Genomic DNA, 23,078 nt, shown 5'->3' with positions numbered 1-23,078 from the left:
ATTTTGAAATCAAAAATTTGTCGGCCTTCCCCAAAAACTAATTATTTCTTCACACTGTCCGATGCTTTGTTTTTTCAAAAACTGTCTCCGAAAGTTTGACTTATCTTTGCCAAAAAACTAATCATGACGTTTTCCCATCATTACAAATTGAATATTTTTTATTCATTCAAATCGGATACTCTGTTTTTGAAAAAAAATAATTTTTATTTTCAAACTCTTGCTCAGTATCTCTGAAACGGCTAAACCTGTCTTTACCAAAAAGTAATCAATAAAGTTTTTTGTATAATTCAAATCGGTTAATTGATGCTTTCCAAATCGTCGACTAAAAATTGTATTCATACATACACAACTACTACGCACACACATACATACATCAATATTTTCTAAGGTATGCCAAAATGTTCAGAAGCTTTGAAACTCTGAAAATTTTGGAAACATTCAAAACTTTTGAATATTGAACAGATTTCCGTTTTGAAAGTGCTGATATATATTGAAAATTCGGATTTTTTTTTTTTGATTTTGAATTTTCTTGAAGGTTTTTGATACCCATACATATCGTTCGGTTGATTCAAATTTCGACCGCAAAATTATTTTTTTTTTACTTTTTTTATGGTACATCGAAACCGCTGGAAACCTTATTTCTGGAACGACTGGACCAACTTTTACCAAAATCTAATTAGCACGTCTCCTTATCAATAGGAATCGAATGCTTTATGAATAATTCAAATTAGGTAAGCAGCGTTCACAAAATCGTGGACGAAAAATGTATCCATATCTACATACATAATACATATATACATACACACATCCATTTTTTTCTAAGTTATGCCAAAATATTCAGAAACCTCTGAAACATAAAGATATGAAAAAAAAATCGATTTTTGGATGATTACTATAACTTACCTTACGGGAAGTCAAAACTACCCAATAACTAATTAGTAGTTAGTGAATACCCGTATAACTCCTTATAAAAAATAAAAATTATTCAATACCTAATTAGTAATTAGAAATTACATTTATAAGTAATAAAATCACCCAATAATTAATATTACGTAATTTTGAAAGAACTATAAATGTTCGAGATTTTTCAATGAAATCGCGGCCTTATATTGCCTTATTTTTCTCACCGGCTGTGCAAAAACCCTCAAATACTGCATCACGACATCACAGTATCACAGTTGGCCCGTACATCAAGCGCACTCAAAGCAAAAGCAAGCCGTACTCTCTCGAGTTTCGTAAATAAATTTAGATTTAATGAACAAACGAGTTTGTTTTCCGACAGTACTTTATGTTACATTGTTGCTTTACTCGAAAAAGTAATCTGTTTTCTTATAAATCAAGACTGTGTAGAACATGTATGTTCGATCGAGGAAATATTGGCTCTAGTTAGAACAACTGCGCTCCTGTTTGTATCGTTTCAAACGATTAATTTACTAGTATATAAATAATGATGATTTATAAATTTTGGGTTTTGAAGCTGATGGAATTTTATTAACTTCCCATAGTATAATCGTCCAAAAATTGCAATTGAAAATTTTTGCATAAATTTACGTTTGAAGAAACAAATATGTGTGTATGTATGTATGAATAAAAAATGTTGTCCATGTTCGCGGGAGCATGGATCAAGCGATTTAAATGATTCAAAAAACATTCGATTCCTATTGATAGAGAGATATGCTAATTCGTTTTTGGCAAAGGCAGGTCTAGCCGTTTCGGAGATACGGAGTAAAGAGTGCAGAAAATATATATCGAGTTTTTGAGAGAATGGAGCATTCGATTTGAATTATCTAGAAAACATTCAATTTGTAATGAAGGGAAGAATTAGTGATTAGTTTTTGGCAAATGCAGATCCGGCCGTTTCGGAGATACAGAGCTAAATGTGCAGCAAATGCCAGTTTGAGAATCAATGTGATGGCTGGTTATACATTTTTTTTACTCTACTTTCAAATATTGATGTTAAAAATTTTCAACTTTGCTGGTTTTTAAGAGATCGATAGTGGACTTTTTACCCGCGGATCTTTAAGCACCGCTAAACCCAATCAAAATTTTCGAAGCCTTTACGATAAACAATTCGTAGCTAAATTTAATGAATTTCGATATGATTAAGCTCAATCATTATTTTAAAGCTTTCCAAAGATCACCACTTCAGTTATGTATCTATTAGTTCAGTTATATTATTATCAGTTCAGTTATATTTTTTTCTTTAATTTATTTATAATTTAACATAATATAGTACATATTCGTAGACATAAACATTATTAATAGTTATGACTACCACCTTAAAATGTAATCTTGATGATATTGTTCTTAACTTGAAACTCAATTACCATGTGTTTATTTTATAGTCTCATGTCTATTTATAGAAATTGTATACTTAGTCTGTTGATGACTTTCAAACAAATATTTTGTGTCAAAAGACAAAATAATTAATTCAATCATATTACTTTAGTTCTTAATAGTAATATTAAAGCGACTAATCTTGGAAGTATGATTGTGATGATATCGATGGTCGTTTTTTTGGAAAAGTGATCACGAAAAAAATATTTATTATTATTTTGGTTCCGAAATCTCCAAAACGGCTAGACCTGCCTTTGCCAAAAACTTCTCCCTATCAATTGGAATCGAATATTTTTTTAACCATTTGGTTCGGTTGATCCGTGCGCCCGAAAACGTGGACAAAAATTTGTATCCATACATACATACACACACGCACAAACTCACACATCTATTTTTTCCGAGGTATGCCAAACTGTTCAGAAACCGTCAAAATGTGAAGATATGCAAAAATTTTCAATTGCGATTTTTGGACAATTACTAAAACTTACCCTACGGAAGTTAATAAAATTAAATAATTAAAAATATTTATTAATATAAATATTTAATAAAAAATAATTATACAAGAAGAAAAAAACTAACTAAGATTTACAAAATAGAGTCCAAAAGCTATACTATTTTAAAGACGTACAAAAAAAACATAAACAAATTATTGTTACGTATTAACTTACATAACTGAGATTGAAAAATTGAAACTGATATAATGTTAATAAAATTATAATGGTAATTCCATCATTTTTTAATACAACTATACTCAAACAAAATGTCAGTTGTTTCATTATCTTAATTATTATAGAACTAATAGATGATGACACACATTCTAAATAAGTGTACTAAAATTTTAGGTATATGTAGTTATTCTTTGAAAATGCTCTTAATTAAAGATTATTCAGGAAACCTAATGAGATTCATGAACTGGATGAAATTTAACTTAATGTTTCTTTGGTAATTTTCCGAAAAAATTGCAAAAAAGAGTTTGTGATCTTCAAGAATATGCTCTAATATTATAGGCCTACGAAAATTGATTCAAATAGAAAAATCCAGTTGAGTGTGGAATCATGGGCCTTGTCAAAATTTCAAAAAATGTTTGTCATTATTTTAAAAATTAATAAAACTAACTTATTATTGATTAAGTCGAAAATTATTATGAGAATAATAAGATGAATTGAAATTATTATAATAAGGTGAATAATAAGATTATTCACACATATTGGGAAGTTTTTGCAACTTGTTTTCAAGACAGATTTACATTATATTTATGTCATATTGATATATACTTTTATATACAATACTGATTTAAAAATATTAACTAACTTCCTGAAGGAAAATTTTAAGTTTTCTCGACGTTTCAAGCCATACTGAATCGAATGATACCAAATTTGGTTATATTGTGAAATCGCATCTGTGTGTGTGTGTGCTCGTCGAAAAATGTAAAACTTCTCGTTTTATTTTTTGCTCACAATATTGAATCGATTTTAAAAAATCAAAAATGGTTTGCAAAATATTGGTTCAGAATGATTCTGATTAGCTTTAGGTACAGATCGACCGATTTGTTTTCTTGTAATTATCTGTTGAAAAATTTGTTTTTGCCGATTCTTATGAAACTTTTTTCCACTATAGATGGTATGGTCAGTATAGAACATACTGAAATTATACAGCCCTACCGCAAGTAGTTTAATTTTTAAAATTCATCAAAGTTTGAAAATATCATAGTCAATAGTGTCAAAATTTGTTTTGTTATGTGTAGAGTGAAACATTGTCAATTCATTAAAAAGTGGAATAATAAACTACATCTTTAGGATTTAAAAGCAGATGTCTGTGCAATATAATTAATATAATTACAGAAAATTTAAATATTTTTAGAAACATTAAATTGGAAATTGCATTGTTAAGATTTAATTGAAAGCGAAAAATTATATAAATATCTAAAGTCTAATTTCGATTCATTAAATCAATTATTACATCTATCGGGAAGTTTTTGCAACTCACCTTAAGGCAAAATGCCACTTTCAACTAGTTAATGTTTCTAACATATATTTCATTGCTTTTTATATAATGATGCATGATATTTTTTTCAGATATACCTTCGTGCCCGACATAAGTGCTAAGGAAGTCCTGGAAGCAATTGCGGAAGCCGCTTTCAAAACCAGCGATTATCCTGTGTTATTATCGTTTGAGAACCACTGCAACCCTAGACAGCAGGCGAAGATAGCTTCGTATTGCAGGTAATGGCGTTTTTTTTATTATTATTTTTATAGGGCACTATGTAATTTGCTAATTAGTTTTCATCCGACGTGTTTTTTATTTTATTGCGAGTTGCCATAACCACTACTGCACGCGCTCACACCAATTAAGGCATTTCGTTATATAACGCGGAAATTTTCTATGTGGCACATGAGTTCGTATGTAATGTTCTGCTTGCGACATTTCTATATAACATAATGTTACTCTTGGTGCTGTTTATTAAAGTTGTTTGTGCAATTACTTTGCAGAGCAGCTGCAAAAAAATGAAATGTTTATATTTTTTTGTTGAACACATTGGAGGATATTTATAAAGTAATTATATAATTGCATTTGTAATAAACGGAACAGTAAAGCACTGAGGTCCAATTTGACTTTGAGCAATTGTATTGTGAAAACCAAAACAAATTATTTTATAACAAATAACATATATAAAACAAACAACTATCTGATTATGTTTAGTAAAACTCCCAGCTAATTTATCATTGTAGAAATGTGTTTATTTTTGCTGTTTTTCAAAAATTTGTCAACTAATCATTTTTACACTATAGGCGGGATAGAATGGGATGAATAGGTGGCGAACAGGTTAAATCTCTTATTTTTAAATGAAGAAGAAATTTCAGTAAAATCTCTTTTCGTAAAACCATTTTACGAAATAATAATCACATTATTCAACCAATGTAAAATATAAATTTTGTGGTTACATTTTTTACAGAGATAACACTGTATATAACCTTGATCTGGTATTTTGTCAGAAATACTCATCAGCAAAGTTGGAATAACTATTTATTTAATCTATTTTTTGTAAAATTGCTTCTTTAACTTAATTTACTTTTTTATTCACTATTTTTTACTGTCAGGGTAAAGGTTTAGTCGGTCCTTTTTAACCCACCGACATGTAAACTTTTCTAGAGAGTATATAAAAAATTTATTGAATCTAACTTAAAAATATCAATACATGTTATAAAACAATAAAATAAAATATACTTGAAAATTATATTAAGGTCTCGTGAACTAAACAACACTGCTCATAACCAATAAAAAATACTAACGAGAATAATACTTTTGTTATGAATATTGATAAAAGGCCATTTACCTCCTGATAGGGACGTTGCAAGAATTAAGATGATGGCTGGTTATACAACTTTTTTCCTCTACTTTCAAATATTGTTGTTAAATTTTTTTTAAATTTATTTGTTTTTGAGATATCGGTGGTGGACCTTGACTCTCAGATCTTTAAGCCCCGCCCTATAATATATTTACATAATATTATATGTAAAATAGATTCAATCTCAAACTTTCATATTTTATCAAACAATCAACCATGCACATGATTCACTTTTTTATTTATATTAAACAAATAATGCATAGAATTGAGCATTGAATTGGTTAATTATGGTTTTTAATATTTTATTCTGTTATTATATAAAGCCAAATCTGTGAAAATGATAATTAGAGTCCTTCGTTAACTATAAAATTTACTTCAGGGTTATAAGCAGCTATCTTAAATTCTTTTCATTGAATATGGTATGGTATTCAAAGAAATAGCTAAACTAAAAACTAATAAATCCGCTAGTTTTGATTCAATTACACCGAAACTGTTGTCAGAGTCATCTAAGAGTCATTGAGGAATGGACTAGCAAATGGCGCATAAAAATCAATGACAATAAATCAACTCATATAATATTCACACTCAACAAATCTTCCTGCCCAGCAGTTCAATTTTATGATAAGACAATTCCAGTTAAACCATCAACAAAATACATCGGCATGATATTAGATTGCAAACTAACCTGGAAGCAACACATACTTTCAAAAACAGCTCTAGTAAAAAAATAAAGCTAAGGAACTCTAAGCTAGGTAACAAATCTAAATTACCTATTGAAAGCATGGACCTACGGTGTGGAATTATGGGGATGTGCAAAAAAATCTCAAATTGATTGAATTCAACGAGCTCAATCAAAAACTCTTAGGCAGATCGTAAACGCTCCATGGTATGTCAGTAACAAAATTATTCATGACGACTTGAACATACCATTTGTGAAAGATGCAATTAGCAGTACCAGTCATCGCCATTTTGAGAAGTTAGAATCCCATCCCAATGAAATAGTGAAACATCTTCTTGAAGAACCCCGATCTAGGAGGCTCAAAAGAAAAGTTTCAATTGATTTGAAGATAGATCAATCTCGATAAAGACCAGACTCAGCCCTCAATATATACCTCAGCTAAATTAGTTGTGCACTCAATGGAGTCGCATCTATTTGATTTTTTTTTTAATTCAGCCAATTTATTTATGTGTGTGTATGGTTGTGTGTGAGTATGTATACTGTGTGAGTGAGTACAAACATAAGCACAATAGCTTACAGAATTTTGTAAATTTTGATTGCTATTAAATAAAGTATATAAAAAAAGAGAGAGTTATAAGCGAGTTCTTGCATAATTAGTTTTCGACTTTTTATTTAGGGTTGGTATCAATATGTGTGTACTAATATAGTAAAAAAGTAATCAAAATGTTAATTACTTTAGATTTTCGATAAAATTACAATGACAAACCGATCGATACAGTTTTATTTGTAATTACTAATAAAATTTTGATTGTGATATTCTTGATATTAAAGAAAAGTCGTGCTGATATAGAAGCTATAAAATCTTTGGAACGACTTACAATGTATACTTTGGCAATTCGACCGACCCAGTCACTGTTAATTGATTGATTATATGCTTTACAATAACTTGAATTAATGTTCATTATTATTTAAAAACCATTCAATTCCTATTGGTGGGGAGACGTGCTGATTAGTTTTTAGCAAATACAGGTCCAGCCGTTTCAGAGATAAAAGCAGATTGAAAAGACGTGTTGATTAGTTTTTGGCAAAGCCAGGTCGAGCTATTTAGAGAAACAAAGTTAAGAGTATGAAAATGATCACATTTCACTATCGTATTTGGTGGTCTGAAAATATCGACGCATAGATGATAAGTAGCTAGACAGGTAGGCAAGTAGACAAATAGGATGATAGAAATAAGTACATGAAAACAGTTTGACAGGTTGCCGGTAGACATAGAGATAGTTAGAAATATAGATAAGTAGAAAGAGACAAATGTTGTCAGTTACAGACAAGTAGAAAAGTAGACAAGTTGACAACTTAGACTGGTAAATACTTTGATAGGTAGTCACTTAAACAGGTAAACAAGTTGATTGTGCATCATATAAATATACTCTTGAAAAAAGTTTAAAACATTGCATTTGATGGTCGGGAATTATCATCACAAATCATTATTGTAGATTCTAGTACAGATAGGAATATCGATACATAGATGATAGTAGATAGATTGGTAGACAAGTAGGCAAATAGAAGGATAGATAAAAAACAGGAAAACAGGTTTCCAGGTTCACAGGTAGATATATAGATAGTTAATAATGTAGACAAGTAGACAGAGGCAAATGTTGACAGGTAGGCAGGTGAAAAAGTAGACAATTTGGCATCTTAGACTGGTAGACACATAGATAGGTAGTCACTTAAACAGGTAAACAAGTTGACTGTTACACTAATACATTATATAAATATAATTTTGAAAAAAGTTTAAAAAAATTACATCTGGTGGTCTAAAATGGTCATTACAAATCATAATTTAGATCCATGCACATGTAGAAATATCAATACATAGATGATAGGTAGATGGACAGATATACAAGTAGACAAATACAAGAAAAAACAAAAAACAGGAAAACATGTTGGCAGGTTGACAGGTAGATATATAGATAGTTAGAAATGTAGACAAAGACAAATGTTGACGGGTAGGCAAGTAGAAAAGTAGAAAATTTGACTTCTTAGATTGATAGACAGATAGATAAAGAGTCACTTGAACAGATAAACAAGTTGACTGTTAGACAGGTACATCATATATAAATACTTTCGAAAATATATTTGGTAAAAATATATTTGGTAGTCTGAAATAATCATCAGATCCAATTACATGTGGAAATCGATACATTGATGACTGGTAGACAAGTAGGCATATAGAAAGATAGACCAAATGTAATTTTCGACAAAAAAATGATTGACAGGTTGACAAGTAGACATATAGATAGTTGAAAAGGTAGACAAGGACAGAAAGAAATGTAGACAGGCAGGCATGTTGACAACATGGACTGGTGGTCACTCAAACAGGTAAACAAGTAGACTTTTAGATAGGTACACCATATACAAATAGAATTTTCATTAATTAAATACATTATTTATTGCACATCGGAAACATCATGCAACTTGCCCTTCAGGAAGAATGCCTAGTATACCTATATATAACCTATAAATATATTAGATGAATATGTAAATTTATTCTATATAAATTATAATTCTATATAAATTTGTTTTTAGGTGAAAAATCTGTTATTACAGGCACATATCAAAAATAATGATGAAAATGTATTATTCCACTTTTACAGAGATATTTTTGGTGAGATGCTTCTAGCGGAACCGCTCGAAGCATTTCCCTTAGAGCAGGGCGTTCAGCTACCTCCACCAGCCGCCCTGAAACGGAAAATAATCATCAAAAACAAAAAGAAACATCATCATCACCATCACCATCATCATCACAAAAAGGTAAGCCCTATACCCTATAGAATTTGTTTTTACTATTTTTATTTCTAAAGTTTTAACAACTTCCGAGCACAGTACATTCGTCACTTGAAGTAATCGTAGGATTTTGTTTTGACACAAAAATAATTCTGCAGCTGTGTCGTTTTTGATGTTGTTGTCTTTTATTAATTATTTAAATGATGAAAGGGATTTAAAATCTCACATTTTTATGTATAGTGGTTAGACATATATACACGAATGCTTATAGTGTAGTGAATTCAATGCAGATATATTACGCTATATAAATTTTAGATATCCACTAATAATCTTCTTAGTTTTATAACTAACATCGTTTTAATAAATGTGTTCATAGATGATAGAACGTTCTCTAACTTTGTTTTCAATATGTTGCTAATATTTTATTATAAACTTCTGAATACAGTCTAATTAGCTGGTATTTAATTTTATGATTTGCGTTACTCTGGTAAAAGCACTCTAAATCATCAAAATTTAGGAAAAAATGTGAGTACTTTAATATTAATAATGATATCTCAAAGTGAGATTCACAATTCTTAATTATATAATATTCAAAAACAGCCAGCAAAGAAATATTTGTTAAAAATATAAAAAACATAAAGAAGGGTTTTCTCAATTAAAATACACAATGTTCAGTAGGTATGTGAAATATTTTCAAATTCAGAAAATACGGAATATTTCAAATGTACTTCGCAAATATAAAATAATTTAAGACAATTTCACGCTGCCATTTCCAACATTTTTACCGAAAGATTTTAATTTAGTATTTTTAGAAAGATATCTTTTACAGCACGGTCATGTAAAAATACTAGATTTGCTGTTATGTTATTTTAACGATAATATTAATTGCAAGTCTACCGGAAAGTTCTGTCCGTTTGTGGAATAAAACAATTTTAAGAAATAAAATTTTCTTTCTTTTGCCAATTAACTTTATTGAATGATATAATTGTCATTATTTTTAATTATCTCTTTAAGGCGTGAGAGTAATTTGATTATCCTAGAAATGCATCAACTTTAGGTGCGGAAAATTGAACAAGTACTTGTTTGACATCTTCTCCATTTATACATTTTTAGCAAATTTTTTTAGATCAAAAACAAATGATAATTAGTGGTTGTATGTAATCGATTTTTCAGCTTGTTCAAAAAGGGCTCGATTATATTCCGAGCATGCAAAGATGAGGATATTACAGCTCGATCATCCAAATTCCATAGAAATTCTCTCATTCGAATATGGTCAGATATGGTTTGGTGAGCTAATTTAAGATTTTCTGCGATTTTCGAATTTGTAAGAAAAGGATATTGCTCCAACATTACCTCAGCAATATCATCGTTGAATAAAGAACAGAACGTACGAAATTGCCTGTTACCTGTAAGAAACAGAATGGTCGAAATTACCTGTTTCAATTTTTTTACCATCTTTTGCATATCCTATCAGAAACTATTCCTTCACTGAACACTTTCAATAAAATTTTAGACATTTGTGTACCATTTCTTTCTTGTTAATTTCAGTTTTACCGATTTTTTTTGGTAAATATTAAGCTGTAAAAAATAGAGCCGATCATGCAATAAAAATGGCGAAGATGATGTCATAATTTTGGACAGAACTTTTCGGTAGACCTAATATAAATATTATATAACAACAGTAATGAGTTCTCTGCTAAAAGACTGGTTCTTGGGTGGTATTATACAATATTCGAATTATAAAAGTTTAGTGGGTGGAATTTTTTTTGTCTTCTTATATCGTAGTACCAAATAGTCTATTTTCAATTAGAACCCTTTTTTCTGTAATTTTACGTAAAAATGAGATCGAAATGTTAAAAGCGAGTAGGTATATTTGTCCGCTACACCAAATCTGTTTATATAATTATTTATGATTAATATTTTTTTGCCCTAAAACCTCTGAGAACTAAATTAGTGCTTTGTCAAATACAGTGTTCAATAGTACCTAGGTTTCTTTTCCTATTTTATTTTTATTTTATCTTGAATCAATTACAGTTGATAAATATGGTACAATACAGGCAATATGATTATTAATAGTAGAAAAATCAAATCTTTCTTTCATTTTTGGCTGACTACATTCCTATAAATCCATTGCATAGTTGGATAATTATCAATTTTTTTATTTACTTTTATGAATTACAGTCTGTCGTTATAAACAACATTCAGTAATTTTAAAGGTTTATTATATAATGAAAAAAGGTCGAAAGGTCACCCAGTGGTGATCCGTTTTGATGTTGATTATGCATAGCTTATAAAAATAATCGAAAAAATAATGTCAAAAATTCAATTAAAGCTTACGATAGTGATTGTACATATTATAAGTTAGTACACAGTGCTAATAGAATAATGTGTATCCGAATGTTAGTAAAGGATTTCAGAAAGGGGCCTTTTTCTTTTAAGCAGTTCGATGCCATGGTACTAAATTAATTTTCACAATAATACGATATAGGAGCACTTGTAATATTCCTCTCTTGTAATCATCTTCTCAGAGAATTTTTACAAACTACATTTTTATACTTAGACTGTTAATTAATTAGTTATATTTTATGAATAATATTTTTATTAAGCGCAATATATCTGCATTGGTTTCTTTTATATGTGTGTGTTCTAATGCTTTAGAAGAACAATTGAATTCCTTCCTTTAGACTGCTCAGACAGTTGCCGCCGAGGAACTAAATACCGGTAATGGAGACTTACCACATCACGCGCCGCCACTTCAGGTAATCCGATTATTATTCAATTTTATATACATACCATATCTACTTACTTGTAATATAATATCCTAAGCTTATTTTAAAAAAACTTTGTATAATAATGCCATCACTTGAATATTTTTTATTTCTTATTCTTGTGCAGGTTTATAGGGATATACGTGCAATTTAAATTTTATTGGATTATCTGGTTTGAGAATAAGTTTATCGTACTATAGTAACATAAGTCGAAGAAATCCTCTTTTTTAACGAATATATTTATTCAAATGATTGGAAAAGGGTTTGTTGAGATTTTTATGTATTTTTTAACAAATGACTTTATTTTCATGATTGTTTTTTGATATTGTGATATTTTTTATTTTATTATCCGATAATGCTATCATTATATATTTTTTGTTTTAGTAACTTTTTTTATATAAGTAGTTTTTAGCGTTTTTTATTAGAATAAAAGAACATTTATCGATATGAAAGTTTTATCCATCTGGAAGTGCATATTTATACCAAAACCGGACCGATAAAAGTATTTTGGCTTTTTTATCTGTGAAAGGCCAAAGTATAGGTACTATTATTTTTTTTATATTTATTTCTATCTTGAACGAAATTGAACTTACAACTGAACATATCTAACACTGTAAATAAAAGTCTGATCATATATGATCATAAATAGGTCGGTCGTAGCTAAAAAAAAATTATTATTATTTCGAAATATACTTAGGGTCTTACGCATTTAGTTATTCTGGAATTCAAATTATATTTTTATAAGAATCTTGCAAGTTTCATTTAAAAATAATTGCTGATTTTTTGGAAGACTGAGTCTCTCAAAAGCGTCAGTGTTTATATAGACTTCGTATAATCTGTATCATCATATATTTATTTATTAATGTCTTATTTTTCAAATTGTTATATGATTCCAAATCTTTAATAAATTGAATATAATTATTTACTATTTATTCTTATTTATTATTTTTAATTTGTTTTCTTTTAAATGAAGTGACCATGATTTCAAATTATTATGACTAAAAAACGTCTAAAATGATGGCCGACTTCATTTCGTTTCATTGATTAATCTGAAATTAAAAATCTAAAACATGAATTCTTACATACATTAATGTTGTCAGTAATCATATTAATAATAGCATTGTGAAGACGAATTTAAAATTTTTAATATTATTTAAATCTTTATTCTGCATCAAACTGTTTTTTCTTCATAAAATTTCATCATCTTATTTCCCTAATTTCACTATTCCATTTGTTCTGTTATATTGATTCTACTTCTCAACTAACTATAATTTTTTTATTGAACACTTTTGCAAGCAAAAGTTGTTTTAGATGAAAAATCTTACAACTGAAACTTCTTTCTTTGTCATCTCATAGATGTAAAAACAATATTGATTTTACTCTTATCCTGAATAGTAATAATGTTATTTATTGGAGTAAAATTCTCAGGACTATCAGACATACTGTATGTTCCTACTCCTGTCGAAATTAAATAAATCCATAATAGTGGTTTAATGATGATTGCGGGCATAAACTTTATTTTGGTTTTCCAAATTCATATTTGAAAATAAATACTAAAAATATATAATTATTTTCTAAATGAATTATTAAAAAAATGAATCCAAAGCTTGCGCCTTTCTCCAGAAAAATATTTTAAAAAAATAGAATATTGTTGCTCCAAATTTCTTTTTGTTCTTCTTTCCACGGATTTAAAAAAATTGTTGAATCTGTGTTTTCGAAAAGCAAATGGCTTTTTCACACAATCAGTACAAGTCAAAACATTTGAATCGAAACACTTCTCTCAAACAAGTTAACTGTAATCAGTATATACCTATGAAATACTACATGCACGAAAGGCATAAATTCTGATCGAAATCGCCAAAACAAAATTTTGGTGAATTTTTATAATTCAACTTCTAATTTTCGACTTTTTCTTCAGACTATGAAATCTATTGTTGTACAAAGTTTCATCAGGACTGCCCGTTTGATCTTTACCAAAAACTAATTAATTCAAATCCTAATTCACATTTCCGATATCTTTTGAATAGTTTTGAATTTTGAAATCAATTCAATATTGTGAGCTAAAACGTGGTTTAAAAAAATCACTTTTTAACTAATTACAAAGAAACGGCTCGGCCGATCGTCGAGCAACACTGACAAACGTTCGTCCTTATGAAGTTATTATCAATTGGCTTTAAAAAATGTTGCTATGGGTTTACCCGTTTTTGAAAAAACGTAGACAGTAACCCATACAGACTTTTCCAAGTTTAGTCATATTCGATTGAGAATGACTTGAAAGGTTGAGAAAACATAAAGTTAGCAAACCGGATTTTTTTGCAAAAACTTAAACTTCTCCTTGAAGAAATTGAAAAAAAAAATCATAAGTGAAATTATTGATAATATTATTGCAACAATAAAAAGCAATGTAATATTTTAGAAACATTTGTTTTTTTGTGAATTAGTAAGCTTAACAAACTATTTTGCATTTTTTTACATGCCCATGAATCTCACGTATAATATTAATTATGCGAGAAAAAAAACATGCAAGATTCTTAGCTTTATTAATAATATAGCTAGATATTGAAACAACTTAATATATTATATGCACTATATAATATAATTAGATATAAAAATGAAAACAACTCGACGAAAAATAATTATAATATCATAAGATATTTACCAATATTTATGAAACATTATAAAAACCGATATTCCTTGAAGTACTATATTTACATAGTGTGAAAATGCAAATTGATTGGCTTGGTTTTATGCACCGCATATTTGCTTTTGATTTCCAATAGCTTTTTGTAGACACTGCTTTATTAAAGTATTGATTACACACTGAGTTTGTAATTATCGACAAACGCTCAGCTATCACAGATTTTGTGTTCACTATGCACTGTTATGTATATTATGTTCTTTATAAACTGATCAACTAATTATTTCATGTAATGAGAAAATTACGGGAATAATTAAAATTTTCATGTCACTCACAAACACAGTACTTAGGGGAAAATAAATGTATAAGAGCGACATTAAATAGAAAATCATATTAATTCTGAATATGGGTCATCTGTGCCAAATGCTTTGATGTTCATTTATATAATTGAAATTTGAATGGAGCGGAGCTATATGGGACTACCATATGTAAAAAGAGCTATGAAAAGCATGTTAAAAGCTTTCGCGATATTTGTTATCATTTAGAATATTTAGGTTTATGATTTGATACTATTACGCTGAAAGTACTGCATTTAAAATTTTAATGCTGTAGAAAATTCAGCTGTGCAATTTTATTACAGCGAATAGATAATGGTGAGGATCACCATAAGATTTGTGAATAAAACCACTATTTAGTTTATGATATATATTGAACTTTACTCTACAACCTTCTTCTCTCATTACATTTGCTAGTCTCCCTTATTATTATAAGTTACAGGTATTTATACTCATATGATAGTATCGCCTACCCCGAAGGGTCCCGGATCAAATAGAAAGGCCCTGGTCAAATCTTGACCAGATATTTTTGTCACAAAGTGTATCTATAATTGAAGTTTGCCAGAATAATACTTAAATAATATTGCTGTTGTTAGCCATGATCATGGACCATCGATATATCGACTTTGGATTATTACAGAATAATACAGCTTCCAGAATATTTTTAGGCATTTTTTGTAACATATTTTTTACCAATGTAAATAAATGGTGAATTTTGTTAAAGATCTTCGTTAAAATATCAGTTTTGATTATTACACGTTTTCAAGTAGGTTTTTTACCCTTTCTTCTCCCCTCTTGGTGATACGTTGTGATATTTGAAATCACCTCTCACCTCTCCCCACCCCCACTAAACATTTCGTGTATTTTTAGTTACGAAAAAAATCGTAAAGTTTTGTTTTTTTTTTATGTTTGGATTTGTTTTTAAATTCGTGTGAAAAATAAATACACGTGATATCTTATTAGACCCCTCCCTTCCTCACGTGATATTTCGTCATTTTTGTCAACCCCCCTCTCTCTAAAAGCCTCACGTGATTGGACGCCTGCTAAGTACAAAATAAGCTTTGGAATAATTTTGTGAATTTTGAAAAATTAATTCATATTCTTCACTTTTATTTGATATCTGAAAAAAATGTATATGTAAATGGTTAAAGATACATCATTTACTATACTACTATTAAGATAATAATAAAAAAATGTTATTACAAATAATAACGATTTTGTTGATCAGTACAGAACGATATCTTTATTGAATTATAAAGTTAGTATAAAAAATAATTCGATTAAAAATTACATAATATAATTATTTTAAAACATTTTGCAGTACTTATTAAATAATAAATTAATGAATATTTTAACTTCCAACGAAAATATTTGCATATTATTACGTTTCAAAGGTTTCTGAATATTCTGGCACACCTTAGAAATGTATACGTATGTATAAATACAATGTCTCGTCCACGTTTTCGGGAGCACGAATTAACCGATTTAAATTATTCACAAAGCATTCGATTCCTAGTGATAAGGAGACGTGCTGTTAAATTTTTGGGAAATGTTGATCCATCAGGTTCGGAGATACGGAGCAAATAATGCAGATAATGGCAATTAATTTATGAGAGAATGAAGCATCGAATATAAATGATTCAATAAAATTTATATAAAATTATATAAAACTTATATTGACGAAATTAAAATTTGATTAAATTTTTGCAAAGACAGGTCCACAGTTTTGGATATGTAAAAAAAATTAAGAAAAGCTATTTGGCGGACAATAATCGGAAATTTTTGATAGTGTGGGCCAACCGACATTAATGGGTATCAAAAAATTTCAAGAAATTTAAAATTTTCAAAAAAATTTTATGTTTTACAAAAAGTATAATGGTGTTAAAAAAAATTACAAACTTTCATTATTTTTAAAAATGGCATTTCCTCAATTATTTCTCTATTCAATTTTTCAAATGTTTTCTAAATTTTCATAAAAGTTCGAAAAGAAATTCTACATTCTCAAAAAAGCTAATTTTTCTTTTCTGAGCTTTTCAAGATTTCAAATTACGGTATGGGTAGTTCGAGCAATTTCCCTTAAAGCTCAATGCCATGCACTATTAGTTGGATGTGAGCACGAGAATATTTCTTTAGTAAATGAAATAAGAAATATTAATTCTAATTTTTTAAATTAATGGTATTTTAAGTTTTTGAGAAATGTTTACAAATTAATAGTGATAATTTTTATTGAAATCATCTTTTTTATGTTAACATGAGAATATATAGTTCTATATTGTTGAGTGATTTATGAATGATAGTAAAATGTATCGAAATAAGTGTATTTTTCAAACACTTTTAAAAGATTTTATGACAACATGGAATTTTGTTGGCATTCAAACTTTAACTTTAGAAAAATTTTGTAAGTCAAGTTTGTGTCTTAGATTTTCAATTCGGCATAAGGAATAAAAACGAACCCTGGCTTATAACCAAATACTTCAGATGAAATTTAACACACGCAAACCTCTTAGACTTTAAATCTGAATTTAACTATATTAATTTTGTGAGTGTTTGTTTTATAGTCTAATTTCCCAGAAATTGCACTGCAGCATCTGGTGCATTAAATTTATATTATGTCTGTAAATTTCCTCCATCTGTGATTTACGACACTGTTTATAATCGATTAAAATTATCTATGTAATTCAAGATATAACATGAATATGAGTTTATATAGACACGAATTTACTACGACTCATAAATAGATATAGATTTTAATGCATATTTGATTGATGGGTAAGATTGTAATAATCAGTATATTTTGGCAATTTATATACGCAACAGTGATTTTTTAACGTTCCTTAACGATTTCTGTTTTCTGCACTCTTTGCTCCGTATGTCCGAAACGGCTGGACCATCTTTTACCAAAAACTAATCAGCACGTCACCTTATCAATAGGAATCGAATGGTTTTTGAATAATTCAAATCGATTCACAGGTGACCCGAAAACGTCGACGAAAAATTGTATCCATACATATATACACACACATCCATTTTTTCTAAAGTTTACGAAAATGTTCAGAAACCGTAATGTAATAATACACATGTAAGTATTTGAACATTTGCAATTGCGTGAAAATGTTGTTCCTTATGAGATGATAAGATTACCTTCAACTGAAGATTTAATTATATTTCCTAGCACCTGCTTCGCATTTAAGCTTCATAATCCATAATAAGGTAGTCGCAGATTTTCTAAAAAATATGTAATTGAATTTACGGGGTAGTTAATAGTTAATAAGAGAAGAAAATACGTTGACACTACGTTGAGATTTATACCCTGTAAATTCAATAGCTTGATATAGAATATATTCCGAAAAGTTCTTTGAAATTTATAATTTATTGCATTATGAATACCATCAATGCAATTCGAATATGGGAAATTTAGATACAAATTAAGAATTCAGAGCTTTGTGCGGGATGATCTTGGTGGTATATATTATTTGCATTTGGTTTAGTTCAATTTAATTTTGTGATTTTTTTTGAATAGTAAATAAAGCTATATTTTAATTTCAATATAAATATAGTCATTCTTCACACTAGTTATTACTAACATTTTTATAGCGCATTGGTTCATGAATTTGATATAATGACATTCTATTGAATTAATTAATTCAATTGATTAAAATTAGTTTTGTTATTATAGAATATTATCAATCTTTCTTAGAAAGTAAATCATTTGCGTTTAAGACTAAATTAAAGTGATTTGGAACTGTTAAAATATATTGAATTGTTAACATTTCATTAACAATGGCAGGAAGTTACTTAAATACAAATAAAAGTTTGTATTTTTAATATTCAGAAGGAGATGTTGGTTTTTACCAGAAAACGCGTTTTGCTAACTTTATATTTTTAGCGAAATTTAAAAAATGTCTGTGTGTGTGAATTAATTTTTAACTTTTTATCAAAGTTTTTCAAAAACGGTTAAACTGATTTCAAAAATTTAAAAGCCGTTTGAGTTAGCTCGATAAATACTTGCGTCGGCTAGTGCTTTTCCAGTTGATCGGTCGAGCCGTTTCTTTAAGATTTGCAGAAAAGTGCAAAATTTTGCGTCTAAGTTTTCATTAAAAATTTGAACCTGAATGATTAAAAAGATTAATTGGAATCTTGCTGATTTGTTTTTGACAAAGATCTTTCTGGTCATTTCCTAATTGATTGTCCACACCCCAGTACGGTTGTAACAGGCATAAAAATTGGTTAAAAAACGATAAGAATAAAAACAAAAATGGTTTTGAACGACTTTTATTTTCAGAAATATATTACACAATACATCATAATCATTTAAAATGAATATGATATAACTATATATAACAAAACATAATTTTTTAAACAAGAAATTTTTGTGAAATCCTTTATTTTCTTGTATTTATTTTTTTTCTCTTTGTCTTTCGTATATGTTAAGTCAGATTTTTCTTCATCTGTTTAATCTACAACCGAAATAGACAAAAAATACATCTTACAATAAAATTAGTTGTGTATGGCATCATGCCTTAATGCAAATTGCTGGAACATCCCGTACCGTAACGAAATGTTTATTTAAAATTAAAATTAAAATCTGAATTATTTTCGTTATCAAAAAACTTTTTTTTTTAAGAAAAAAAAATTTGGACAAAAAATTTGGAAATCTTCAGAAGCAATTACTTTGTCAAAACAAGCAGAAAATTTTTTGAATCATCCAAATCGGATGCTCCGTTCTCTCGAACACTCGATTTCTATTTCCTGCAGTATTTGCTCCGTATCTCCGAAACGAAAGATTGTATCCATACATACACACACACTCATACACACACATCCTTTTTTTTTTGAGGTATGCCAAAATGTTCAGAAACCTCCAAAACCTGAAAAAATGTAAAAAAATTTAATTTCGATTTTTGAACGATTACAATAACTTACCCCACGGGAAATTAATAACAAAGAAAGTAATCTATCTGTGTACAAGAAACAGATATTATTAAAAGAAATCGATTAAAAAAAACTTTGACTCTTCACTCCGTCTAAGGATCATGTTAATGTAGGGCGCTAAATGAACTATTAGAGGCCTACGAGAAGTGGTTTAATTATAAAAATTCACTAAGGGGACGTCCATTAATCACGTGATCGATTTTTTAGGGATTTTTGGATCCCCTCTCCACCTTGGTGATACGAGGTTTGATATTCAAAATTACTCCCCCACCAAACATCACGTGTATTTTTAGTTACGAGAAAAAATTGTAAATTTTTTGTTTTTTCTTTGAAAATGTTTAGATTTTTTTTAAATTCAGGTAAAAATACACGCGATATCTTACTATACCCCTCCCTCCCAAACTTGATTTTTTATGATTTTTGTCAAAGTCTCCCTCCTCTTAAAAACCTTACGTGATTAATGGACGCCTTCTATGTTTGTGATAATGGCCGCGCTTTTAGGACTATAATTAATATAAACAAATATACAGGGTGGTCCATTTAGTGGTCCCAGTGATCTAGTGATCGTACGTTTTAGATATTTTTGTAAACAAAACATATAAAGTAATATACATCTTTAGAAAGGTCTCAAAATTCTTAGTTTTTTTTTCATATATCGCAACTTTCAATTCCGCACGGTGTGGCCTACAGTCAAGTTGCTATCGATAAATTCCAATTTTTAAGTGGGCCACCCTATATCAGAAGACTGTTTGAAAAACAATAATTGGAATTAGTATTGATTAGGTGGTAGTGAATGCGAAAACTTTATTTTAAAACAAAGAGTTGAAAATGTTATCTACATAGCTAATTCTTCGAAATTTGAATTGAACATTTTCATTGATTAATTCGATTATTTATAGGTATCAGAAAATTCATGCACTTGCCTTAAGTCCATTTGCACCTAGTTAAGTTAAATTAGCGTAATAACTGGTTCTTCCAACATTAAAATTATATAACAAACATGTAACAATCCTCACCTCTATGATACTTTGACATTTACAAAAAAATACGAGGTCATTAAGTGTTTTTAAAATATGTGAAGCAATATAAATAAAATCCTCGTTTGTTGTAAGCAGAACATAAAATATGAAATATAAATAAAACGTTTTAAATTACCCATTGTTTCGTACGCGGTCATACAGTGTCATTGCCAGGAAACCATAACCCGAGGAGTCGTAAAGGCGATGTTGAATGTTACGGAACGACCCATTAAATTCGCAGCGGCGGCCCCTGGAATATTTGCGGACACCTGTGCAACCGACACGCGCTCCCAGCGAAAACCATAACTCGGACACTTGTTACATCGGAAGCAATATCAGATATCGTATCTGGTTTATTTAGATAACTGAACTAATAGACCCATTTCGTACAGCGAAATTAGTTTAATGTGGTGTTCGGCAATCACCAAAATTACACTCAAACGCATTACGATTTTGAGCGTTGACACGTTTGCGGACGTGAATGCTATAGCATTGCAATTTTAAAGTCAATTCTTTTGAATTTAATTTTATATAAAAACTTACATTTTTGCAATTATTACACCTGTCAAGGTCAGAAATTTTCTAATTAATTAGCTTGGGCAAGCACATTTCGTAATATTAAAGCGTAATACTTGACGTGGATGCTATAGCGTTCGTCGTATATAACGATTTAAATGTGATAATCTGATTAAACGATGTTCAATCAAATTTCGGATATCACAATCAATTAAAAACTAGTGGTGCATGGCATCGTGTCTTAAGGCAAATTGCTGAAACTTCTCGTACTGTTAACAAAATTTAACACTTCTAAAAGCTCATGAAAAATTGTCTTTTTTGAAAAAAAATGTTTTTTTTTTAATACTTAGGAATTTTCTAAAAAATTGAAAGTTTTTTTTTGAAAATTTTGAAATTTCTTGAAAGTTTTGATTTATTATGCAAAAGATGCGAATGTTTTAATCGGTTTTTGGATGATTACTATAAGAAACCATACTGAAATGAATTCTGATGTCCTGTGCGTTGACTCAATAATGAGGGTTGAATGTTGAACTACCGCTCAGGGGAGTTCCCAAGAGATGAATTGGGGGTCGGTCATACATTTGGACGCGATCGGGGCACTCTAAATGGGTCAAAATGGAATTTTTTAAATTTCAACCCTTATTTTTGGGTCATTGCACGGGATATTAGAACTTATTTCAGAGGTATAGTTTCTGCAGCAAAGTATCTTATTTTGATTCCTAGTATCCGAAAATCATGTGAGTCTGAGCGACTTTTTTGATCCATACAAATCGACCCGCTCTATTGCTGAAACTGTTTATTATAAGTGGCATTTTACTAAAGACAAGTTGCATTAACTTACCGATATTTAATATTTAACTATTTAGATAAAAAATTCAATTATTTTTTTAAATAAATTTTTTGCTTTAGCCCATTATTCTAAATTTTATTGTATTGATATTGCTCAACCAATGTTTGTTGGCTTTACTCTTTTAGGGAGTTTGCATGAACTCTGTCGTCATGTGAAACTTCATTAAAAAACTAAAAAAATTATTTTATATTTTCATTTTCAAAATCGTTTTAGCATTTTGTGGCAAAATTGAAAATAATTTTTTTGTGCTTTTAACTAACTTCAAAGAAAAGCTCAGCCAATCGTTGGCCCAGTTTTGGAGTAACTTTATCGAGTCATCTAATGGCTTTTTTTAATTTTTGAAAACGGTTTAATAGTTTTTTAAGAAAACTTCGACTCTCATTACACATACTTACATACTTTTTCCAAAGTCGTTCTCATTCGATTCAGAATGGCTTTAAAACGCCGAGAAAACAAAAAATAGCAAGTCAGTTTTCTGTCTAAAACATAAACTTCTCCATCGGAATGTTTTACTTAAAATGTCTTTATCGACATTTCGTAGATTTAGATATGTGCATCTTTTCCCTCGAGATTGTTTTAGAAGAATTCAAATCGTAAAACGTTTTAAAATATCTTTCAACCTGTTATTTTGTAAATTACAATAGTTTAAAAAATAAAAATATCTATTAATCGAGTGACAAATAAAGATTTACTCAACATTTTAGCAATTGTTTGTTTTTTCACAAATTTGATTGGCATATAATCGATTTCGATAAATCGATCTAAAATAATAAAATAAAACTTGTATGTACTACTTTATAGCGTACGTATTTTATTATTTACACTTCTCATAATAATTGAATTGTTTCATAGGTAACAGATTTTTTGTGAT

General features: G+C 29.0%; 1 protein-coding gene across 1 annotated transcript in view; it reads left to right on the top strand.

Annotated features, from left to right (window-relative positions):
* LOC113367112 (1-phosphatidylinositol 4,5-bisphosphate phosphodiesterase classes I and II-like) overlaps nt 1-12,071 on the top strand; it is a 56,855-nt gene extending 44,784 nt beyond the window's left edge. The window contains exons 2-5 of the mRNA XM_026608741.1: nt 4,413-4,559; nt 9,020-9,176; nt 11,834-11,908; nt 12,045-12,071. Of these exons, the coding sequence (XP_026464526.1) occupies nt 4,413-4,559; nt 9,020-9,176; nt 11,834-11,908; nt 12,045-12,071 (406 nt within the window). The remainder of the gene's footprint in view (nt 1-4,412; nt 4,560-9,019; nt 9,177-11,833; nt 11,909-12,044) is intronic.
* Nucleotides 12,072-23,078: the final 11,007 nt, after the last annotated feature.

This window comes from Ctenocephalides felis, unplaced genomic scaffold (genome assembly GCF_003426905.1).
Source record: "Ctenocephalides felis isolate EL2017-DRISC unplaced genomic scaffold, ASM342690v1 CF-g0.4_SCAFFOLD_01170, whole genome shotgun sequence".
NCBI classification, from domain to species: domain Eukaryota; kingdom Metazoa; phylum Arthropoda; class Insecta; order Siphonaptera; family Pulicidae; genus Ctenocephalides; species Ctenocephalides felis.
Note: the sequence above shows the minus strand (reverse complement) of the source record. Positions and strands in the feature narration are given on the sequence as shown.